General features: G+C 43.5%; 1 protein-coding gene across 1 annotated transcript; it reads left to right on the forward strand.

The window, feature by feature from the left end:
- The first annotated feature begins 12,084 nt into the window (after positions 1–12,084).
- On the forward strand, positions 12,085–20,131 carry rps15 (ribosomal protein S15). The gene is made up of 4 exons (XM_070859665.1): positions 12,085–12,168; positions 13,561–13,649; positions 15,500–15,734; positions 19,971–20,131. The coding sequence occupies exons 1-4, from the start codon at positions 12,166–12,168 to the stop codon at positions 20,082–20,084; spliced, it is 441 nt and encodes a 146-aa protein (XP_070715766.1). The 5' UTR covers positions 12,085–12,165; the 3' UTR covers positions 20,085–20,131.
- Positions 20,132–20,396: the final 265 nt, after the last annotated feature.

Consider the following 20,396-nt stretch of genomic DNA (forward strand, 5'->3'; position numbering starts at 1 on the left):
TTGGTCTGTAGCCTTGTAGGTGCATATCCAAGTACTGTTTGAAGGTGGTGAGGATTTCTGCCTCTACCACCCTTTTCAGGCAGTTCCAGGCCGCCACCACTCTGGGTGGAAAAATTTTACCTTCAAATCCCCTCTAAACCTACCATTTACTTTTAATCTATGCCTCCTGGTTGTTGTTCCCTCTGCTTGGGGAAATAGGTCCTTCCTATCCATTTTATCTAGGCCCCTCATAGTTTTATACACCTCAATGAGGTCTCCCCTCAGCCCCCTCTGTTCCAAAGAAAACAACCCAGCAGATCCAATCTTTCCTCATAGCTAAAATTCCCCAGTCCAGGCATCATCCTCGTAAATCTCTTTATCCTCTCTAGTGCAATCACATCTTTCCTGTAATGTGACCAGAGCTGCACGCTGTACTCTAGCTTGGCCTAACTTGTATTTTATACAATTCAAGCATAACCTTCCTGTGTAGTCTAATAAAGGCAAGTATCCCATGTGCCTCCTTAACCACCTTATCTACCTGTCCTGCTATCTTCAGGGATCTATGGACATGCTCTCCAAGGTCCCTCTTCGTTTACACTTCTCAGTGACCTAACATTTATTGTGTATTCCGTTGCCTTATTCGCCATCCCCAAACACTTTGCCGGATTGAATTCCATTTTCCACTACTCTGCCCACCTGATTAGTCCATTGATATCTTGCTGCAGTCTACAGCTTTCTTCATTATCAATCACATGGCCAATTTTTGTATCATATGCAAACTTCTTAATCGTACCCCCTACATTGAAGTCCAAATCATCGATGTGTACCACAAAAAGCAGTGCACCTAGTACTGAGCCCTGCGGAATCCAATTGGAAACAGCCTTCCAGACACAAAAACAACCATCGCCCATTACCCTTTGCTTCCTGCCTCTGAGCCAGTTTTGGATCCAACTTGCCACTTTGCCTTGGATCCCATGGACTTCTACTTTTTGTGACCAGTCTGCCATGTGGGACCTTACCAAAAGCCTTGTTAAAATCCATATAGACTACATCAAACACACTTACCATTATCGACCTTCCTTGTAACCACCTCAAAAAATTCAATCAAGTTAGTCTGACATGACCTTCCCTTAAAAAAAAATCCATGCTGAATTGCTATTCTGTGTCTTCCTAAATCAAGATTTATCCTGTCCCTCAGAATTGTTTCCAATAATTTTACCACCACTGAGGTTAGGCTGACTGGCCCGTAATTACTCAATCTATTCCTTTTTTTTCACCTATCTTCATGTCTCTTGATTCCCTTAGTATCCAAAAATCTTGCTGATCTCTGCCTTGAATATAGAAACATAGAAAATAGGTGCAGGAGCAGGCCATTCAGCCCTTCTAGCCTGCACCGCCATTCAACGAGTTCATGGCTGAACATGAAACTTCAGTACCCACTTCCTGCTTTCACGCCATACCCCTTGATCCCCCGAGTAGTAAGGACTTCATCTAACTCCCTTTTGAATATATTTAGTGAATTGGCCTCAACTACTTCCTGTGGTAGAGAATTCCACAGGTTCACCACTCTCTGGGTGAAGAAGTTTCTCCTTATCTCGGTCCTAAATGGCTTACCCCTTATCCTTAGACTGTGACCCCTGGTTCTGGACTTCCCCAACATTGGGAACATTCTTCCTGCATCCAACCTGTCCAAACCCGTCACTCTTCTGAACTCCAGTGAATACAAGCCCAGTTGATTCAGTCTTTCTTGATAGGTCAGTCCCACCATCCCGGGAATCAGTCTGGTGAATCTTCGCTGCACTCCCTCAACAGCAAGTATGTCCTTCCTCAAGTTAGGAGACCAAAACTGTACACAATACTCCAGGTGTGGCCTCACCAAGGCCCTGTACAACTGTAGCAACACCTCCCTGCCCCTGTACTCAAATCCCCTCGCTATGAAGGCCAACATGCCATTTGCTTTCTTAACCGCCTGCTGTACCTGCATGCCAACCTTCAATGACTGATGTACCATGACACCCAGGTCTCGTTGCACCTTCCCTTTTCCTAATCTGTCACCATTCAGATAATAGTCTGTCTCTCTGTTTTTACCACCAAAGTGGATAACCTCACATTTATCCACATTATACTTCATCTGCCATGCATTTGCCCACTCACCTAACCTATCCAAGTCACTCTGTAGCCTCATAGCATCCTCCTCGCAGCTCACACTGCCACCCAACTTAGTGTCATCCGCAAATTTGGAGATACTACATTTAATCCCCTCGTCTAAATCATTAATGTACAATGTAAACAGCTGGGGCCCCAGCACAGAACCCTGCGGTACCCCACTAGTCACTGCCTGCCATTCCGAAAAGTACCCATTTACTCCTACTCTTTGCTTCCTGTCTGACAACCAGTTCTCAATCCACGTCAGCACACTACCCCCAATCCCATGTGCTTTAACTTTGCACATTAATCTCCTGTGTGGGACCTTGTCGAAAGCCTTCTGAAAGTCCAAATATACCACATCAACTGGTACTCCTTTGTCCACTTTATTGGAAACATCCTCAAAAAATTCCAGAAGATTTGTCAAGCATGATCTCCCTTTTACAAATCCATGCTGACTTGGACCTATCATGTCACCATTTTCCAAATGCGCTGCTATGACATCCTTAATAATTGATTCCATCATTTTACCCACTACTGAGGTCAGGCTGACCGATCTATAATTTCCTGTTTTCTCTCTCCCTCCTTTTTTAAAAAGTGGGGTTACATTGGCTACCCTCCACTCGATAGGAACTGATCCAGAGTCAATGGAATGTTGGAAAATGACTGTCAATGCATCCGCTATTTCCAAGGCCACCTCCTTAAGTACTCTGGGATGCAGTCCATCAGGCCCTGGGGATTTATCGGCCTTCAATCCCATCAATTTCCCCAACACAATTTCCCGACTAATAAAGATTTCCCTCAGTTCCTCCTCCTTAATAGACCCTCTGACCACTTTTATATCCGGAAGGTTGTTTGTGTCCTCCTTAGTGAAGACTGAACCAAAGTACTTGTTCAATTGGTCTGCCATTTCTTTGTTCCCCGTTATGACTTCCCCTGATTCTGACTGCAGGGGACCTACGTTTGTCTTTACTAACCTCTTTCTCTTTACATACCTATAGAAACTTTTGCAATCCGCCTTAATGTTCCCTGCAAGCTTCTTCTCGTACTCCATTTTCCCTACCCTAATCAAACCCTTTGTCCTCCTCTGCTGAGTTCTAAATTTCTCCCAGTCCCCAGGTTCGCTGCTATTTCTGGCCAATTTGTATGCCACTTCCTTGGCTTTAATACTATCCCTGATTTCCCTAGATAGCCACGGTTGAGCCACCTTCCCTTTTTTATTTTTACGCCAGACAGGAATGTACAATTGTTGTAATTCATCCATGCGTTCTCTAAATGTCTGCCATTGCCCATCCACAGTCAACCCCTTAAGTATCATTAGCCAATCTATCTTAGCCAATTCATGCCTCATACCTTCAAAGTTACCCTTCTTTAAGTTCTGGACCATGGTCTCTGAATTAACTGTTTCATTCTCCATCCTAATGCAGAATTCCACCATATTATGGTCACTCTTCCCCAAGGGGCCTCGCACAATGAGATTGCTAATTAATCCTCTCTCATTACACAACACCCAGTCTAAGATGGCCTCCCCCCTAGTTGGTTCCTCGACATATTGGTCTAGAAAACCATCCCTTATGCATTCCAGGAAATCCTCCTCCACCGTATTGCTTCCAGTTTGGCTAGCCCAATCTATGTGCATATTAAAGTCACCCATTATAACTGCTGCACCTTTATTGCATGCACTCCTAATTTCCTGTTTGATGCCCTCCCCAACATCACTACTACTGTTTGGAGGTCTGTACACAACTCCCACTAACGATTTTTGCCCTTTAGTGTTCTGCAGCTCTACCCATATAGATTCCACATCATCCAAGCTAATGTCTTTCCTAACTATTGCATTAATCTCCTCTTTAACCAGCAATGCTACCCCACCTCCTTTTCCTTTTATTCTATCCTTCCTGAATGTTGAATACCCCTGGATGTTGAGTTCCCAGCCCTGATCATCCTGGAGCCACGTCTCCGTAATCCCAATCACATCATATTTGTTAACATCTATTTGCACAATTAATTCAATATACTCAACGACAGCATCTACTGCTCTCTGGGGTAGATAATTCCAAAGATTTACAACCCATTCAGTGAAGAAATTTCTCCATCTGTGTCCTATGTGGCTCACCCCTTATTCTGAGGCACTGTTCCCCCCCCCCCCCCCATTTCTGTCCTAACTTGGCTGACCCATTATTCTGAGGCACTGACCTAGTTCTAGACTCTGCATCCAGGGTTGTCTGCTGCTGAAATCTTCATTCATGCTCCAGACGTGACCATTGCATTGCTCTGTCTGCATCCTAACCTGCACCAAGTCCTGTTCACCCTATACCCACTTACGAGCCCTGTTTATCACTGCTGTGCATATTAATCTGCTTCAATTTTTAAATTCTCATTGTATTATTCAATACTCTCCATGGTTTCCCCCATGCTATTTCTGCGACCTCCATCCCTAAGAATGCCCCATTCCTCCAACTCCAACCTCTTGTGCATTCCTGACTCTTTGCCCCACCATTAGTGGCTGTGACTTCAGCCATCTATGTCCCAAGTTCTGCAATTTCCTCCCTAAACCTCTCCACCCACCTCTTTGTTGAAGGTGTTGGGAGGGCTACTGCATATGTACCTCTTGCATAAGTCGAGATGTAGAGGACCGGAAACATTTTTTGGATGGAATTCTTAAACAATGTACTGTCATTAGTTTATCTGGAACTGCTTACAGGTTGGAAGATGGCCATTTGTACCAACATGTCTGATGCCTGTTTGGTGCAATGTACAAATGAGAACTTCAGAAACAATTTGGGCTCTACCATGTAAATGTCAACATATGAACACAAACTACTACATTAATGTATATGCACCATGTTTGTCGCAAAGTGCGTTAGCATAACTCATGAGGCAGTAGGATGCAAGTTTACACTGCACTTGCAGTGAATTGCTACTGAGGATTTGTGAGGGATGCTATTGATAATACAGTGAGCAAGAAGTGCGAAGCAGATTTTGAAGAATTTCAACTGATTCGGCCTCGGTGTGTGATTTTCACAGACTGCCTTAGATACGTTACTTTTGGTTGAGGAGCGGGGTGAAGGATTATGCTGCCCTCGCCACAGTTATGCTTATGAAGGGGGACGTGGGCTTGGTATATCCTGAGGTTAATGTTAATTTGCACATCTTTCAAAGGTTGCATGAGAACTGCTTCATAAATAGAATTGCAGTTGTCTTCGGAGGCTGTTCTGGTGCTATTTTTCCTGCACATATAAAGAAAGAACTTGCATTTAGACAGTATCTCTAGTGCTTTACAACTAATAAATTGCTGTACTCACATGAGTGGCCAAGCAAAACAGCCAATTTGCACAGCAAGATCCCAGCGGCATGAAATAAAATTAACCAATTTCATAATGTTACAGCACTGAAACAGACCACAGGGCCAATCAAACATGTCATGCATTTTTCCACCAAGTCTACCCCAAAGTTCTATGTGGTTGTGTTGGCTGGAGGAGAATATTGCACAGGAAACCAAGCAAACCAACCACCATATAGTGCCATTGAATTTTTTATGTCCACCTGAACAGATCATAGAATGATAGAGCACAGAAGGAGCCCATCATGCTTGTGCCGCATCTTTGAAATAGCTATCCAATTAGTTTTACTCCCCCTGCAAATCTTTTCACCGAGTATTTATCCAATTCCCTTTTGAAAGTTATTGTTGACTGCTTCCATTCCAGCGCATTCCAGATCATCATCATTCACTGCGTAAAAACATTTCTTCTTTCCTCTGGGTCTTTTGCAAATTATCTTAAAACTGTCCTCTGGTTATCGACCCTCTGCCATTGGAAGTAATTTCTCCATTTTTAATGTATCAAAACCCTTCACGATTTTGTACACCTATCAAATCTCCCCTTAACCTTCTCTGCTCTGCGGAGAATAAATCAGTTTCTCTGGTCTCCACCAATGTTCTCTAATCTTTTTTTTTTAGATGTGTGGCCCCTTCAAATTTCCGTGCATGCGTGGTTTTTCCATTGTGAAGCCGGCAAGTGGCCTGCACTCGACCTTCAGAAAGCTGCGTGGTCGCGCAGCTTCACGGGAACATTTCTCTCCATGTAACTGAAGTTTTTTGTCCCTGATACCATTCTAATCATTCTCAGCACCCTCTAAGGCCTTGATACCTGTCCTAAAATGTAGTGCCCAGAATTGGCCACAATACTCCAGCTGAGCCCTAACCAGTGTTTCTAAAGGTTTAGCATAACTTCCTTGCTTTCGTACTCTACACTTCTATTTATAAAGCCATATGCCTTTCTAACAGCCTCTTTAACTTGTCCTGCTACCTTCAAAGACTTGTGTGTGTGTGTACACCCCCAGGTCTCTCTGTTCCTGCACCCCCTTTAAAATTTAACATTTAATTTATATTGCCTCTTGTCAAATCAAACGAATCACTTCACACTTTCTGCAAAATGTCATCTGCCATATGTCTTCCCATTTCACCAGTCTGTCCTTGTCCTGAAATCTGTTGCTATCCTTATCACTGTTTACTACATTTCTGAGTTTCGTGTCAAACTTTGAAGTTATGCTCTGTATATCCAAGTCCAGGTCATTAATATACATCAACGGCATTGATTCCAACCCCGACGCCTAGGGGACACCACTGCACACTCCCCTCCAGTCTGAAGAACAACCGTTCATCACTACACTCTGCTTTCTGTCCCTCAGCCAATTCTGCGTACACACAGCCACTGCTGTTTTAAGATATATAGGGCTTTAGTTTAATGTTTCATCCGAAATGCATGACCTCCAACAAGGCAGCATATACTTAGTACTGCACTGTAATGCCATTGTGGATTATGTACTCCGGTTCTGTATCCATGACCTCTTGACAGACAAGAATACTGAGTTAAATTGATAGTTGAAGGCCATGAAATTCCTGGCCAATAATTTCCTGGGATCAGAATGCAGAAGCTCAAGTCCTGCCCAGGGAGGCCAGGAATTTGAGGCAAAATTCAACCATCCCATTAAATTTGCGTCAATGTGTCAAATGATAATTTGCGTTCACCATAGGCCTCACGCTTTGTGTCTTTTAGTTGGGAAGGTTTAGAAGGCAATGGATCACTGTCTGGCTCAGTAGATTTAAAAGATAATGAAGGGAATAGACTGAGTTCCAGTTGACAGTTTGTTCCAATCTGAGGTTAAGGAGGACCAGGGATCACAAATGTAAGTTGTATATGGCCAGATCTAGGTTAAATGTCAGGAACCGGTTCTTTTCCCAGGGATTAGTGGACCTCTGGAACAGGTTGCCATCTCATAGAAATATAGAAAATAGGCGCAGGAGTAGGCCATTCGGCCCATCGAGCCAGCACCACCATTCAATATGATCATGGCTGATCATGCAACTTCAGTACCCCATTCCTGTTTTCTTTCCATACCCGTTGATCCCTTTAGCCATAAGGGCCACATCTAACTCCCTTTTGAATATATCCAACGAACTGGCCTCAACAACTTTCTGTGGTAGAGAATTCCACAGGTTCACAATTCTCTGGGTGAAAAACATTTCTCCTCATCTCGGTCCTGTATGACCCCTGGTTCTGGACTTCCCCAACATCGGGAACAGTCTCGTGTGAGGATTCACTGAATTCCGACCAGTTTCCGGCTGAGGCGGAGATCACCTCTTACAGAAGGTAGATACTGCAGGGAATTCAGGGCCAGAGTGATGATCTGGACTCATTTCGATCGGCTAGATGGGTCGGAGAGCAATTTCTCAGGTTTTTCCACCAAATTTGGCCTGGGTTTTTCAATCTGGTTTTTCGCCTCTCAGGAGATCACATAGTTTCGGGTGGGGTGGACAAGGTATCACAATTGTGTGGGACAGACTTGATCGACCAGAGGATCTTTACCTGTCATTGTTCGTGTGGTCAGATTAGTTAGGAAGTGTTTATTTTTTTTAGGAGAAGTAATGTTTTTAGGACATTTATTTTTTTATTTCGGAATATGTTAATTTAGTCATAAAGCTACTTCTGATATCGCAGTAGCATTGTTGCATGTAGCACTTAGAGATTGCCAGAGCTATGTGCAAAATAAAAAGGTTGGGCCAACCATTGCATGACAATCCAGCCATGTTATACCAGATTGTGTCTCAGTCTGTTGGGCAAGTAGGTGTTTCACATCTAACATGAGTTGTGTATCATTATAGAACAAACAAATGATGCCTACGGTGAGTGAAAGATGTTGCATTATACAATCTCCAAAGCCACTGCCAACATAATTGACTTTCTCAAAGTACAGGCACCATTTTTAACACCTCATCTGAAAGATGGAACCACTGACATTGCAGCACTCAGTGCTGCACTGAAGTGTGAGATCCTGAAGTTCATGACTACCACCAATATTGAAGCCATGCAGATACGAGTTAGGACACAAATTTAAATGGAAGACTTAAGAATGCTAAAAAGGATTCTGTACAGCAAGCTGGAATAGGACCTGGTTTGTCAGTGAAAGAGATACAGGGTACACTGAAGGACAACTTCAGGCTATATCAATGTGGACAGCTGAGAAAATCTGATGGATGCTTGCATGAGCTGGCAAGTCACAGTAATGATAGGGTCAGCAGGATGAGCACCATTGTGTAGAGAAATGGCACCAGTGGAAACTTGCAGCTAGAGCAACCTGTTGACTCAAGAGAGCTTGTGCAGCAGAGCTTGACTCTCATATTGGCATTCATCGCCATCAGTGATTCTCTTTCCAACAAGGGACTATCATCATTGCTGTAATACCGGGGAATTGCCCAACATCCCAGTGTCTGAACTGCAATGTTAAAAGAAAATGACCTGTCCAATGTGGAGTGCCAGGATTAACCTGTCTGGTGAAACAAGAAAAAGAAAGAAAGTGCCTTTCAGGACCTCCCAAAGTGTTTTACAGCCATTTGAACTACTTTTGAAGTGTAGCCACTATTGTAGGAAACACAGTAGCCTATTTGCGCACAAACAGCAATGTGATAATGGCCAGATAATCTGTTTTAGTGATGTTTATTGAGGCATAAATATTGACCAGGACTGTGGGAGTGTTGCACTGTCGGAGGTGGGTCTTTCGGATGAGATGTTTAATTGTCTGCCCTCTCAGGTGGGTGTAGAAAACCCTATGGCATGTTATAAAGAAGAATATGGGAGTTCTCCCCCGTTTCCTGGCCAATAGTTATCTCTCAACCAACATTACAAAAACATTACAAACATCTCTGCTGTTTGTGAAAGTTTGCTGTTTGCAAATTGGTTGCTGTGTTTCTCTACATTAGAACAGTAACTACATTGGCTGTTGAACATTTTAAATAGACTTTGCATTTATATAGCGCCTTTCATGACCACCAGATGTCCCAAAATGCTTTACAGCCAATGAAGTACGTTTTGAAGTGTAGTCACTGTTATAATGTAGGAAACGCAGCACAAGCAAGCTCCCACAAACAGCAATGTGATAATGATCAGGTAATCTGTTTTAGTGATGCTGATTGAGGGATAAATATTGGCCAGGACACCGGGGATATCTCCCCTGCTCTTCTTCGCAATAGTGCCTTAGGATCTTTTACGTCCGCCTGAGAGAGCAGATGGGGCCTCGGTTTAATGTCTCAGCTGAAGACGGCAGCACTCCCTTAGCGCTGCACTGGAGTATCAGCCTAGATTTTATACTCAAGTCTCTGGAGTGGGACATGAACCTACAACCTTCTGACTCAGGCGAGCAAGGGTGCTACCAACTGAGGTGGTAGGTTGTGAATGGTGCTTTAGAAATGCAAGTTCTTTATTTTTTTCATATCTTAGTGGTCATAGCTGTATCTTGACTATTATTAAATTCCCTATAGAAGACCTTTTTACTAACTTTTTCTCATACTCCTGTTTTGCTTTGCTAATCACCCCTTTGGTAGAATTTCTATATTTTTATATTTGTCTTGGCTTTCATTTTTTCAAATCTGCCCTTTAAAAATAAATGCTTTTGTATTTAGTTTCAAATATAATCAAATGTGTTTATTCAAACAAACCGCAGCCTTTCACTATACTCCACTTTTCATCTAATGTGTTAAGCAGTGGCTCAGTTGGTAACACCATCGCCTCTGAGTCAGAAGGTTGTGAGTTCAAGTCCCACTCCAGAGACTTGAGCACAAAAATCTAGCCTTACACTCCAGTACCGCACTGAGGGTGTGCTGTACTGTTAGAGATGTCGTCTTTCAGATGAGATGTTAAATCGAAGCCCTGTCTACTCTCTCGCATGGACGTAAAAGATCCCATGGCATTATTTCGAAGAAGAGCAGGAGAGCTGTCCTGGCCACTATTTCATCATCATAGACAGCCGCTCGGAATCGAGGAAGACTTGCTTCCACTCCTAAAGTGAGTTCTTTGGTGGCTGAACAGTCCAATACGAGAGCCACAGATTCTGCCACAGGTGGGACAGATAGTCGTTGAGGGAAGGGGTGGATGGGACTGGTTTGCCGCACGCTCTTTCCGCTGCCTGCGCTTGATTTCTGCAAGCTCTTGGCGACGAGGCTCGAGGTGCTCAGCGCCCTCTCGAATGTACTTCCTCCACTTAGGGCGATCTTTGGCCAGGGACTTCCAGGTGTCGGTGGGGATGTCGCACTTTATCAAGGAGGCTTTGAGGTTCCGCTGCCCACCTTTGGCTCGTTTGCCGTGAAGGAGCTCCGAGTAGAGCACTTGCTTTGGGAGTCTCGTGTCTGGCATGTGAACTATGCGGCCTGCCCAGCGGAGCTAATTGAGTGTGGTCAGTGTTTCAATGCTGGGGATGTTAGCCTGGATGAGGACGCTGATGTTGGTGCACCTGTCCTCCCAGGGGATTTGTAGGATCTTGCGAAGACATCGTTGGCCCCTATTTATTTTTTTTATTTTTTTTTTTTTAATTAAATTCATGTCCAATCGTTATCCAATCGTTACAATTCTTTGTCAAACGCCAGAGGTCACCCTGCACCAGTCAAGGATCACTCTGCGCCAATGCTCTTAGCCAAAAGGCCTAGAGCCACTGCACCGTTCCTGGAAGTACTGCAATACCAGGTTCGTGCCATGGAGGTGGATGGGTCAGGTCCCCCACACACCTCCGTGGAGGTGGATGGGTCACCAATCCCACCCACCTCCTGTTTTACAAAAATGTAAGCATATACCTTCCTGACCAGGGAGAAACCACCCGGAAGTCATGGTGGCTGGTCAGGTTAGTTATGCAGATCTTAGCCATTTATCCCTCAATCAACATCACTAAAACAGATTATTTAGTCATTAGTATCAGGCAGTCCCTTGTGTCGAGAATGACCCGCTTCCACACCAAAAAGGGATGAGTTCACAGGTGTTTCAATGAGGAACCTGACATTTGAGGCCCCGAACTATATATTGAAGGGTGTGCCTGTGTGTGGATTTTTTTTAACATGTGGTGGCCGTTGCACATTGCTGTTTGTGGGAACTTGCTGAGTGCAAATTGGCTGCTGTGTTTCCTACATTACAACAGTGACTACACGTCAAAAAGTACCTAATTGGCTGTAAAACGCTTTGGGACGTCTGGTGGTTGTGAAAAGCACGATATAAATGCAAGTCTTTTTTTACAGGTAACTTTGTAACTTTTCCAACTCCTATGTACATATTTCCCATTGCTTGTTCTATTTGCCAATTTTTCTTTCCATTTAATCTTGGCACAGTCCCGTTTTATCACTCTATAATTGGCACTCCCACCCCACCCAGACAAATTCATATACTGAGCCTATTTATACTCAGGGGCAACTGTTTCCCAAATGTTGCATTTTGGCCACATAGTTACTGAAAGATTTGTGTATTTGCAGTATGTTCTGCCTTATATAGATATTCAAGGATTTTTTAAAAATCATGTTTTATTGATAGTACACTGTACAGTTGGTTACAGTTTTCCAACAGACCTCTTCTAGTTCAGTAACCCAGGTTTCTCTACGCATGCGCATTGGATCAATAGTGCCCCCTGAGGAAGGTCGGATCTGACCTTTGACACCCAGCGCCGAAACCCCGCGATATTTGCCGCGTCGGGAACGAGATCAATCCTTTCCAGCAGCAGCGGGCGAAAATGGTGGGTGTTCGGAGATGGCGGCGCATTGCAATCCTCGTCAATCCGCCTTCGGATTATCTCCAGGGTCGCCGCAGCGCCGATAATTTTACAGACCCACGTCTAAACTATGATATTGACGCGTTATTTTGCGCGAAAAAACAATCGATTGATATCAAACGAGAGGGTACCGGGTGTGTGTGTGGGCCTCAGACGAGCCCCAATGCAATCCGTGGCGGCGTTACTCCATAACATGGGGGAGAAAAGGCTTATTTTAAAAATCAGTGTGCCGGGTAACTTTGTTTTTTAATGGGTGGGGGTAGGTTTGAAGATGCCAGTAAGTGACCTTAATGTCATAACCAGCTTGCTGTGGGATGATGAGTTGAGTTTCAAGCCTGGATTCCAGCCCCTGATGTCTGGAGTGCTCTTCGGGCAACATTGGACAGGTTGTAGCCTCCTCCCGCTGCACACTGCTTGGCTTCTGGCAACCTGGTGTGTGTGTATATATATATATATATAATGTTCTAAGAAATATAATGGAGCTGTCAACACCAGCGAGCTTGTGAGGGGAGTGAGTTCAGTAAAGGAACAGAAAAGTTGAGGGCAGGGTAGGTAAGTACTTGACTGGGTAGTGGGAGTGCTAGTTATGTGACTGCCCAGATTAAATGGAAGGAAACATTGGCAAGTAGAACAACAAAATTGGGAAAAATGTAGGATTTGGATATAGAAACATAGAAAATAGGTGCAGGAGTAGGCCATTCGGCCCTTTGAGCCTGCACCGCCATTCAATGAGTTCATGGCTGAACATGCAACTTCAGTACCCCATTCCTGCATTCTCACCATACCCCTTGATCCCCCTAGGAATAAGGACTATATTAACTCCTTTTTGAATATATTTTGTGAATTGGCCTCAACAACTTTCTGTGGTAGAGAATTCCACAGGTTCACCATTCTCTGGGTGAAGTTTCTCCTCATCTCGGTACTAAATGACTTATCCCTTATCCTTAGACTGTGACCCCTGGTTCTGGACTTCCCCAACATTGGGAACATTCTTCCTGCATCTAACCCGTCTCAACCCGTCAGAATTTTAAACATTATGCTACAAATCAAGTACTTACCAGTAAGGTGACAAGTTGAGTAGAGGCTGGGGGTTCTATATGTTTGTGTAAATAAACAGATCTGATTAAATTTGAACCTGTTTGGAAGTATCAACATTTTTTAACAAATAACAATGGGAGAGCAGCAAGTTATCCTACAATACCCCATTTGTTAATTCCTTCGAGAAAAGTAGATGGTCCCCAGTGACCCAACCAAATGAGCCTTTTACAAATGTGTCTTAAGCTGAGGAGAGCTGTGCCTATTCCTCAGTAGTGCTTATTTTTTATGTTGCAATCTTATATATATTTTTTAACATAGGCTGACCAAGTAGAACAGAAGAAGAAAAGGACCTTCAGGAAATTCACCTACAGAGGTGTTGATCTGGATCAGCTCCTTGATATGTCCTAGTAAGTTGCATTGTGTTCAATGAATAATTTCTGTCATACCTGATTTATACTGAGGAATATTGTTTTCAATTTCTGGTGTTCAGATTGCAGTGTGTTTAGTTTGATTCGAGTGTTTCAACTTTGGTGTAAACCAATATGTTTTCAAACTTTTGGGGGCGGGGGCTGCATCTATTGATGCACTGTCCTCACTTTGGAAATATTGTGACTTTTACCAAATGAAATCAGTGCTATTTTGGCAGAGAATGTTTTACTAATGTGTGTGTATATACAGCAACAGAAATAAAGACAGACTTGTACTTCTATAGTGTCTTTCACGACCACCGGATGTCCCAGAGTGCTTTACAGCCAATGAGTTATTTTGAAGTGTCGTCACTGTTGTAATGTAGGAAATGCAGCAGCTAAGTTGCGCACAGTAAGCTCCCACAAACAGCAATGTGATAATGACCAGATAATCTGTTTTTGTTGGGTTGATTTGAGGGATAAATAATGGCCAGGACACCGGGGATAGCTCTTCGAAATAGTGTCATGGGATCTTTTACATCTCCCTGAAAGGCTTAACGTCTCTTCTGAAAGACGGCACCTCTGACAGTGCAGCACTCCCTCAGCACTGCACTAGGAGTGTCAGCCTAGATTTGCTCAAGTTATGTTAGTTATACAAGTTAACAAATACAGCAATCTGATCACCGATGAACATAAATGTAATAATCATAAGGTCTGGGTGGATACCAGTTTGAAAATGAGATGTACATGCTGGTTGTGGAATCTTGTGCAAAATGACTCCCGATTTGCCGACGAGCCTTGCACTTCAATGTAACATGAAGTAAGATGCTTGAGAAATATATACGGCACTTTATTTTCCTAGCTGTGATACATGCTGATTATAGCGTGTTTATATCGGTGACGTTGCTGTGTAGTGAATTCAGAGTTTTGGAATTACAGCAACACTTTTATATTTAAACAAAACAGCTGCTGGAACAATTGCTCAAATCATCATCATCAAATATCCCATTGATCACTGGTTCTAAATGCAGACCTGCATATCAAGGGGAAAGATACAACAGCAGACTCAAAACTGAGTTCAGCCTGGTCATGCCCATAACAAAATGATGGCTGGGGCTTGAGGTTGTATACCAGGCCTGTATAAGTGCAGTTTTCCCTCTCGCCAGGGGGAGAAAATCAAGAATGTGCACTCTTATTCTTTGGCTTCATAGTGCAGCGTGTGCCTCCATTTTCCTCTAAAAGGCTGGGAGAGTGCTAGAAAAAAAACACCTTGAAGAAAATTGTCTCACGAAGGTCCTGCGAACAGCAGATGTCTGAAAGATGATGCCTTTGACGAAGCAGTCCCTCAGTACTGCACTACATGCTCAAATTCCCGACTGGGCCTTGAACCCACAGCCTTCTGTCTCTGACGCATGCTGCCCTCTGGTTCTCACTTAGTACCAAGACATGCCGTGCTTCTGAGGGGTTATTGAATGAATCTTAAAACGGTTAAATATTCAGAACTACCTAATCCTATCGCAAACCGTGCTTAAATAATACTAGATGGGATTTGAGGGGAAATCTTTTCACCGAGGGTGGTGGGGATCTGGAACTCACTGCCTGAAAGGGTGGAAGAGGCAGAAACCCTCATTTTAAAAAGTACTTTGATGCGCACTTGAAGTGCCGTAACTACAGGGCTGCGGACCAAGAGCTGGAAAGTGTAATTAGGCTGGATAGCTCTTTGTCGTCTGACGTGGACGTGATGGGCCTCCTTCCGTGCTGTAAATCTCTCATTAAACCTCAGTTGGCTTTAGTGAGCCTGTAGCGTGGAATTCGACAGTCGGTCTCAGTGTTTGTGTTTGTGTTTTCAGTGAGCAGTTGATGCAATTGTATTGTGCCCGTCAGCGGAGGCGTGTGAACAGGGGTCTGCGCCGCAAACAGCAGTCCCTCCTGAAAAGGCTGCGCAAGGCCAAAAAGGAAGCTCCACCCATGGAGAAACCAGAGGTTGTCAAGACTCACCTTCGTGACATGGTCATCCTCCCCGAGATGGTTGGCAGCATGGTTGGTGTGTACAATGGCAAAACCTTTAACCAGGTTGAAATCAAGGTACGGCGAATTTGCCCACGGCTTTCTATAATCATCTCACAATTTTAAATATTTTAGATGTGCAAAGTACAATAGCAAAGGCTGTTTGTATGATCTTTGAGCTCCTGCTGCAATATATTGACGTGCATTGCCGCTGGAGGCAGCGCTGTAATCATAGAATGGTACAACACATGAGTCCATTCGGCGCATAGTGTCTGTGCTCTTTGGTAGAGCTATCCATTTAATCCCACTTCCCTGCTCTTTCCCCGTAGCCTTTTTTTTAATAAAGTATTTATCCAAAAGGTGAAGCCTACTGTGATGTGCCAGTGTTGCTTGAGCTGTGAGCTAACTGCAAAGTCCCATGATAAAGGAAGTATAAATCAGAACCCGAGTCAATCTGAAGCAGTGAAATATACCCCAATGGCTAGTTATAGAACAGGACGGGTGGGCAGCCCAGCTTTTAGATTGTGAAATCCATTTGGCACAGGAAAGTAAGTAAAACAAGAAGTGTGTTGCACTATTGCATGTCTGTGCATGATGTGCCATTGGTGCCTCCATTGATTATAGACTCTTGAACGCTGCAGATGACAAACACAAATGTTTTGCTCTGTTGACGTGCTTGGATCATCTAACACCAGGAAAGGTTTACAGCCAGAAACCTAACGTTGTCGTTGCATATTCCCAATTACTGGCAGCAGAAGCCAAAATGCACCCCCACCAATGTTCCCTTCAATTTTTGTTGGTCCATTCGGGCCATTTAAAATTCCGCACGTGAGCGTTTTTTCTAATTAAAAGCCGGCTGTGCGGGATCTGCAGCATTAAAAAAAATCCTGTGCTGAGATTTCTGAATGAATGTTTGCATTTTCCAATGTGACGGAGCTGTGGCTTTTTATCGCTAAAGAATTTTTAGTGATTAAGGAACTTTTTACCTCTGGGCTACCATCTGCCGATTGCTCAGATATTATTTATCTGTGATAACCTTCAGTGCAAATGGCTCCCCAAAGAGCCGGAGAACAAGTGAGATTCATTCAAGCTACTTGATATTAAGCTCTGATCACCAGTATGCACTTCTTCACTCAGTTATAACTGGGCTATAAATGCAATGGATAGCAGTAACTTTGTCCCCTAAGAAGATTTTTTAAGGTAAATGGTTGCCTGTGTAAAGTGAAGCAGATCATGATAGAAATTTGTATAATGCTACAATTTACCTTAACATCAAGCCCTCTGCCACCGGTGCACTGTGGCTGCAGTGTGAACCATCTACATGATGTACTGCAGCAACTCCCAAATCCACAACCTCTACCACCCAGAAGGTCAAGGGCAGCAGGCGCATGGGAACACCATCACCTCCCAAGTTCCCCTCCAAGTCACACACCATCCCCAACACATATTGCTGCTGGGTCAACATCCTGGAACTCCATAGCTAAAGAGCACTGGGAGAATAAATGCTGGCCCAGCCAGCGACGTCTGTGTCCTGTGAACCGAACTTTTTATTTCTTTGTTTTGCTTGCCTTTTTTTTTTAAAACAAGTGACTTTCCCCAAGGTATTGATCCGTCCAGACCAGTGGCTTTTAAGATTTTCCATGTGGGGTCTTGCAATGATCAAGACCCACTAAGGGACTCCCTCTGCAAATTACTGCAAAGCAGTGTCAGTGCAGCTATCCAAAGGAAATCAGCACAATCATTGCAGAGAGAGGTTTATTTTTGTGCTCGCCAGCAACAGAAATAACGTGCTAATACAGAAAATATGATAATGGGTAGACCGAAATCTGATGCTAAAAACACATTGTGGAAATCACTGCCACAAACCATTATTATAAGCCCATGCATGCTTTTAAAAGGAAAAAATAGTTGGTCCAAATAAATTTGGAGAGTGGGCTTACGGAGAAAAACAGGTGCAGGTTTGACAGACGGGACAAAGGCATGTTTAGTGTGCTGTCGAATTCTATTGCTGTGATGGTTAGAGCTGCCTGGGTGATTCTCCCACTTTTGCCCGATTACAGCATGGGCAAAGTTACTGCTGTGGAGTTGTTGCTGGTGTAATTCTCTGATATGCCAGTAGGTGGTGTAGCGTGTAGGAGTTAAAACCTAATGCCTTGCCTACAAAAAAGTGGAATCCCTCCTGATCTTTGCCTGTTTCAATGAGTTTGAAGTGCTGACGAGTGCCTTTTAACACCAGTGTTGTGCGTTATAGTATAAAATATCTCCTGATTTGCTTTTTAAAAATATTTGATTATATTATTTATTTAGATGGAATAACAAGCTGCTGAGTATTGGTTTAGCTTATGCTTGTGGAAAAGCAATGTGTATATTTCACAATACTCGTAACAGTAATTGCAAACAAGCCTGTTCCATTGCCTCTAATTTATAACTCCCCACACTAGATATAAAACTCCATTGTGCATCGGGTTTATGAACGGCGGGAGGTAAGGCCCATAGAAAATTACAACACAGAAGGAGGCCATTCGGCCCATTGAGTCCACATTGGTCGGAGAAGAGCTATCCAGCCTAATCCCACGTTCCGGCACCAGGTCCGTAGCCCTGTAGGTTACGGCTCTTTAAGTGCCCATCCAAGTACTTTTTTTTTTTAAGTGGTGAGGGTTTCTGCCTCTACCAGCCTTTCAGCCAGTGAGTTCCAGACCCCCTCCGTCCTCTGGGTGAAAAGCTTTTTCCTCGTCTCTCTAAACCTCTACCAACTTCTTTAAATCTATGCCTCCTGGTTATTGACCCCTCTGCTAAGGGAAATGGGTCCTTCCTATCCACTCTATCCAAGCCCCTCATAATTTTATATACCTCAATAAGGTTTCCCTCAGTCTCCTCCTGTTCCAAAGAAAACAAGCCTACACAATCTTTACTCATAGCTAAAATTCTCCAGTCCTGCCAACATCCTCATAAATCTCCTCCGTACCCTCTCGCGCAGTTGCATCTTTCCTGTAATGTGTGACCAGAACTGCACGCAGTACTCCAGCTGCGGCCTAACCAGTGTTTTATACAGTCCAAGCATAACCTCCCTGCTCTTGTATTCTATACCTCGGCTAATAAAGGAAAGCATTGCGATTATTCAAGGTGATGGTAAATAAAGGGATGGTGGGACTTTTCTATTTCATTCAAATGCATAATTCTACTGTTTGAAATTTAAAGCACGTCCCTGCCAGCCCATTTTGATCCCCGCAGTCTGCAGGGTGTGTCGATTTTTGGCTGATTCTGTAATGACTAACCTGGATCAGCATCTTGGATACTGAACAAAAGGCCCGCTTTCCTCTATTGGGGCAGGAGATATTTGTATTGTGGCACAGAGTACACTCTGTGCTGACAGCAGTTTCTCCTGTGCTTAAGCTGCTAGTTAAAAGAAACAGGTTATTTTTTTCAGCAAAGCTCAGTAAATGTTTCAAAAATCCATAAAATGTGATGTCAGGCAGAGCAGGTGGGTAGTAAAGCACTCGTGGCCTTGTAAATCTCGAAGAAGTTAATTGCAGTCAGTTGAGAGAAGCCGAACTGATCAGCACTGCCTATTCATGACTGCACAATTCTGACCATTTGTGGCGTTTTTAGATTTGTCGCATACAACCAACCAGCTTTTACATTTCTGCTTCCTCTGCATTCCCCCACGTGTCTAGCACACGGTGCCCTTGTATTTATAAAGTAAATGTAATGACATAGAGTATACGACACAGAAACAGGCCATTCGGCCCAACCAGTCCATGCCAGCGTTTATGCTCCACTCGAGCCTCCTCCCGTCTTTCCTCATCTAAATCTATCAGCAGAACCCTCTATTCCCTTCTCCCTCTTATGCTTGTCCAGCCTCCCCTTAAATGCAACGATACTATTCGCCTCAACCACTCCTTGTGGCAGCGAGTACCCAGAGAGTGGTGAGAATGTGGAAAATCAGTTTCTTCTGTATTCCCTATTGGATTTTAGCTGCTTTAAGAACGGGGTCACAAGAGGATTCTCTCCTAGGAAAAGTGGGAGATCGTGAGCAACAATTGACTCTTATATTGTTTTGGGCGTTGGAAAGGTGAGGGAATGTGTACAAATCACAACCTGTGTTTGGTACAATAGTATGATATTGAAACACATTGCCGCTTTAAAAAAAAAGGATTGATCGTGTTAACGAAAGAACATTAAATGTTTGTCCCATTGAATCTTGGAATACTCCCTATTGTAATCCAGACAGTTAATTTAAGTTGCATACAATTCATTGGTTCGGTTCATTCGTTTAGTTTGCTCTGTTAATTTTGCTACTTTTTCCTTTTTCAGCCTGAAATGATTGGCCATTATCTTGGTGAGTTTTCCATCACTTACAAGCCCGTCAAGCACGGCAGACCTGGTATCGGTGCCACTCACTCCTCCAGGTTCATCCCTCTGAAGTAAAGAGTTTACGATGGAAACGTTGTGTAAATAAAACTCATTCCAGTACAGTTTGGCTTGGAGTGCTTATTCTGATCAGCAATTTAGCAGCTTTCCCATTTGTTTTCTTGCAGAGTTTTGACACAAATGATTTAAGTAATATTTATATGTTGCCGTGATTATTTTAGATTGCTTTTTGACCCTTTTGAGGGGTTCAGGGTAACTTGTGACATTTAAATGGGTGTGTTAATTTGCAACACCCAAAGCTCTGATTGGGCCCCCTTGATGACAAGTCCTGATCACTGATTGATCCCCATGGAAGATAAGACACCTAGC

The sequence above is a fragment of the Pristiophorus japonicus genome, chromosome 18 (genome assembly GCF_044704955.1).
Source record: "Pristiophorus japonicus isolate sPriJap1 chromosome 18, sPriJap1.hap1, whole genome shotgun sequence".
Classification (NCBI taxonomy): domain Eukaryota; kingdom Metazoa; phylum Chordata; class Chondrichthyes; family Pristiophoridae; genus Pristiophorus; species Pristiophorus japonicus.

Bases quoted from the DNA above. Each gene is read 5' to 3' on its own strand.
- rps15 (XM_070859665.1), top strand. The intron at 13,650-15,499 runs GTAAGTTGCATT...TTGTGTTTTCAG, and splicing joins CAGCTCCTTGATATGTCCTA to TGAGCAGTTGATGCAATTGT. The intron at 15,735-19,970 runs GTACGGCGAATT...TTCCTTTTTCAG, and splicing joins TTAACCAGGTTGAAATCAAG to CCTGAAATGATTGGCCATTA.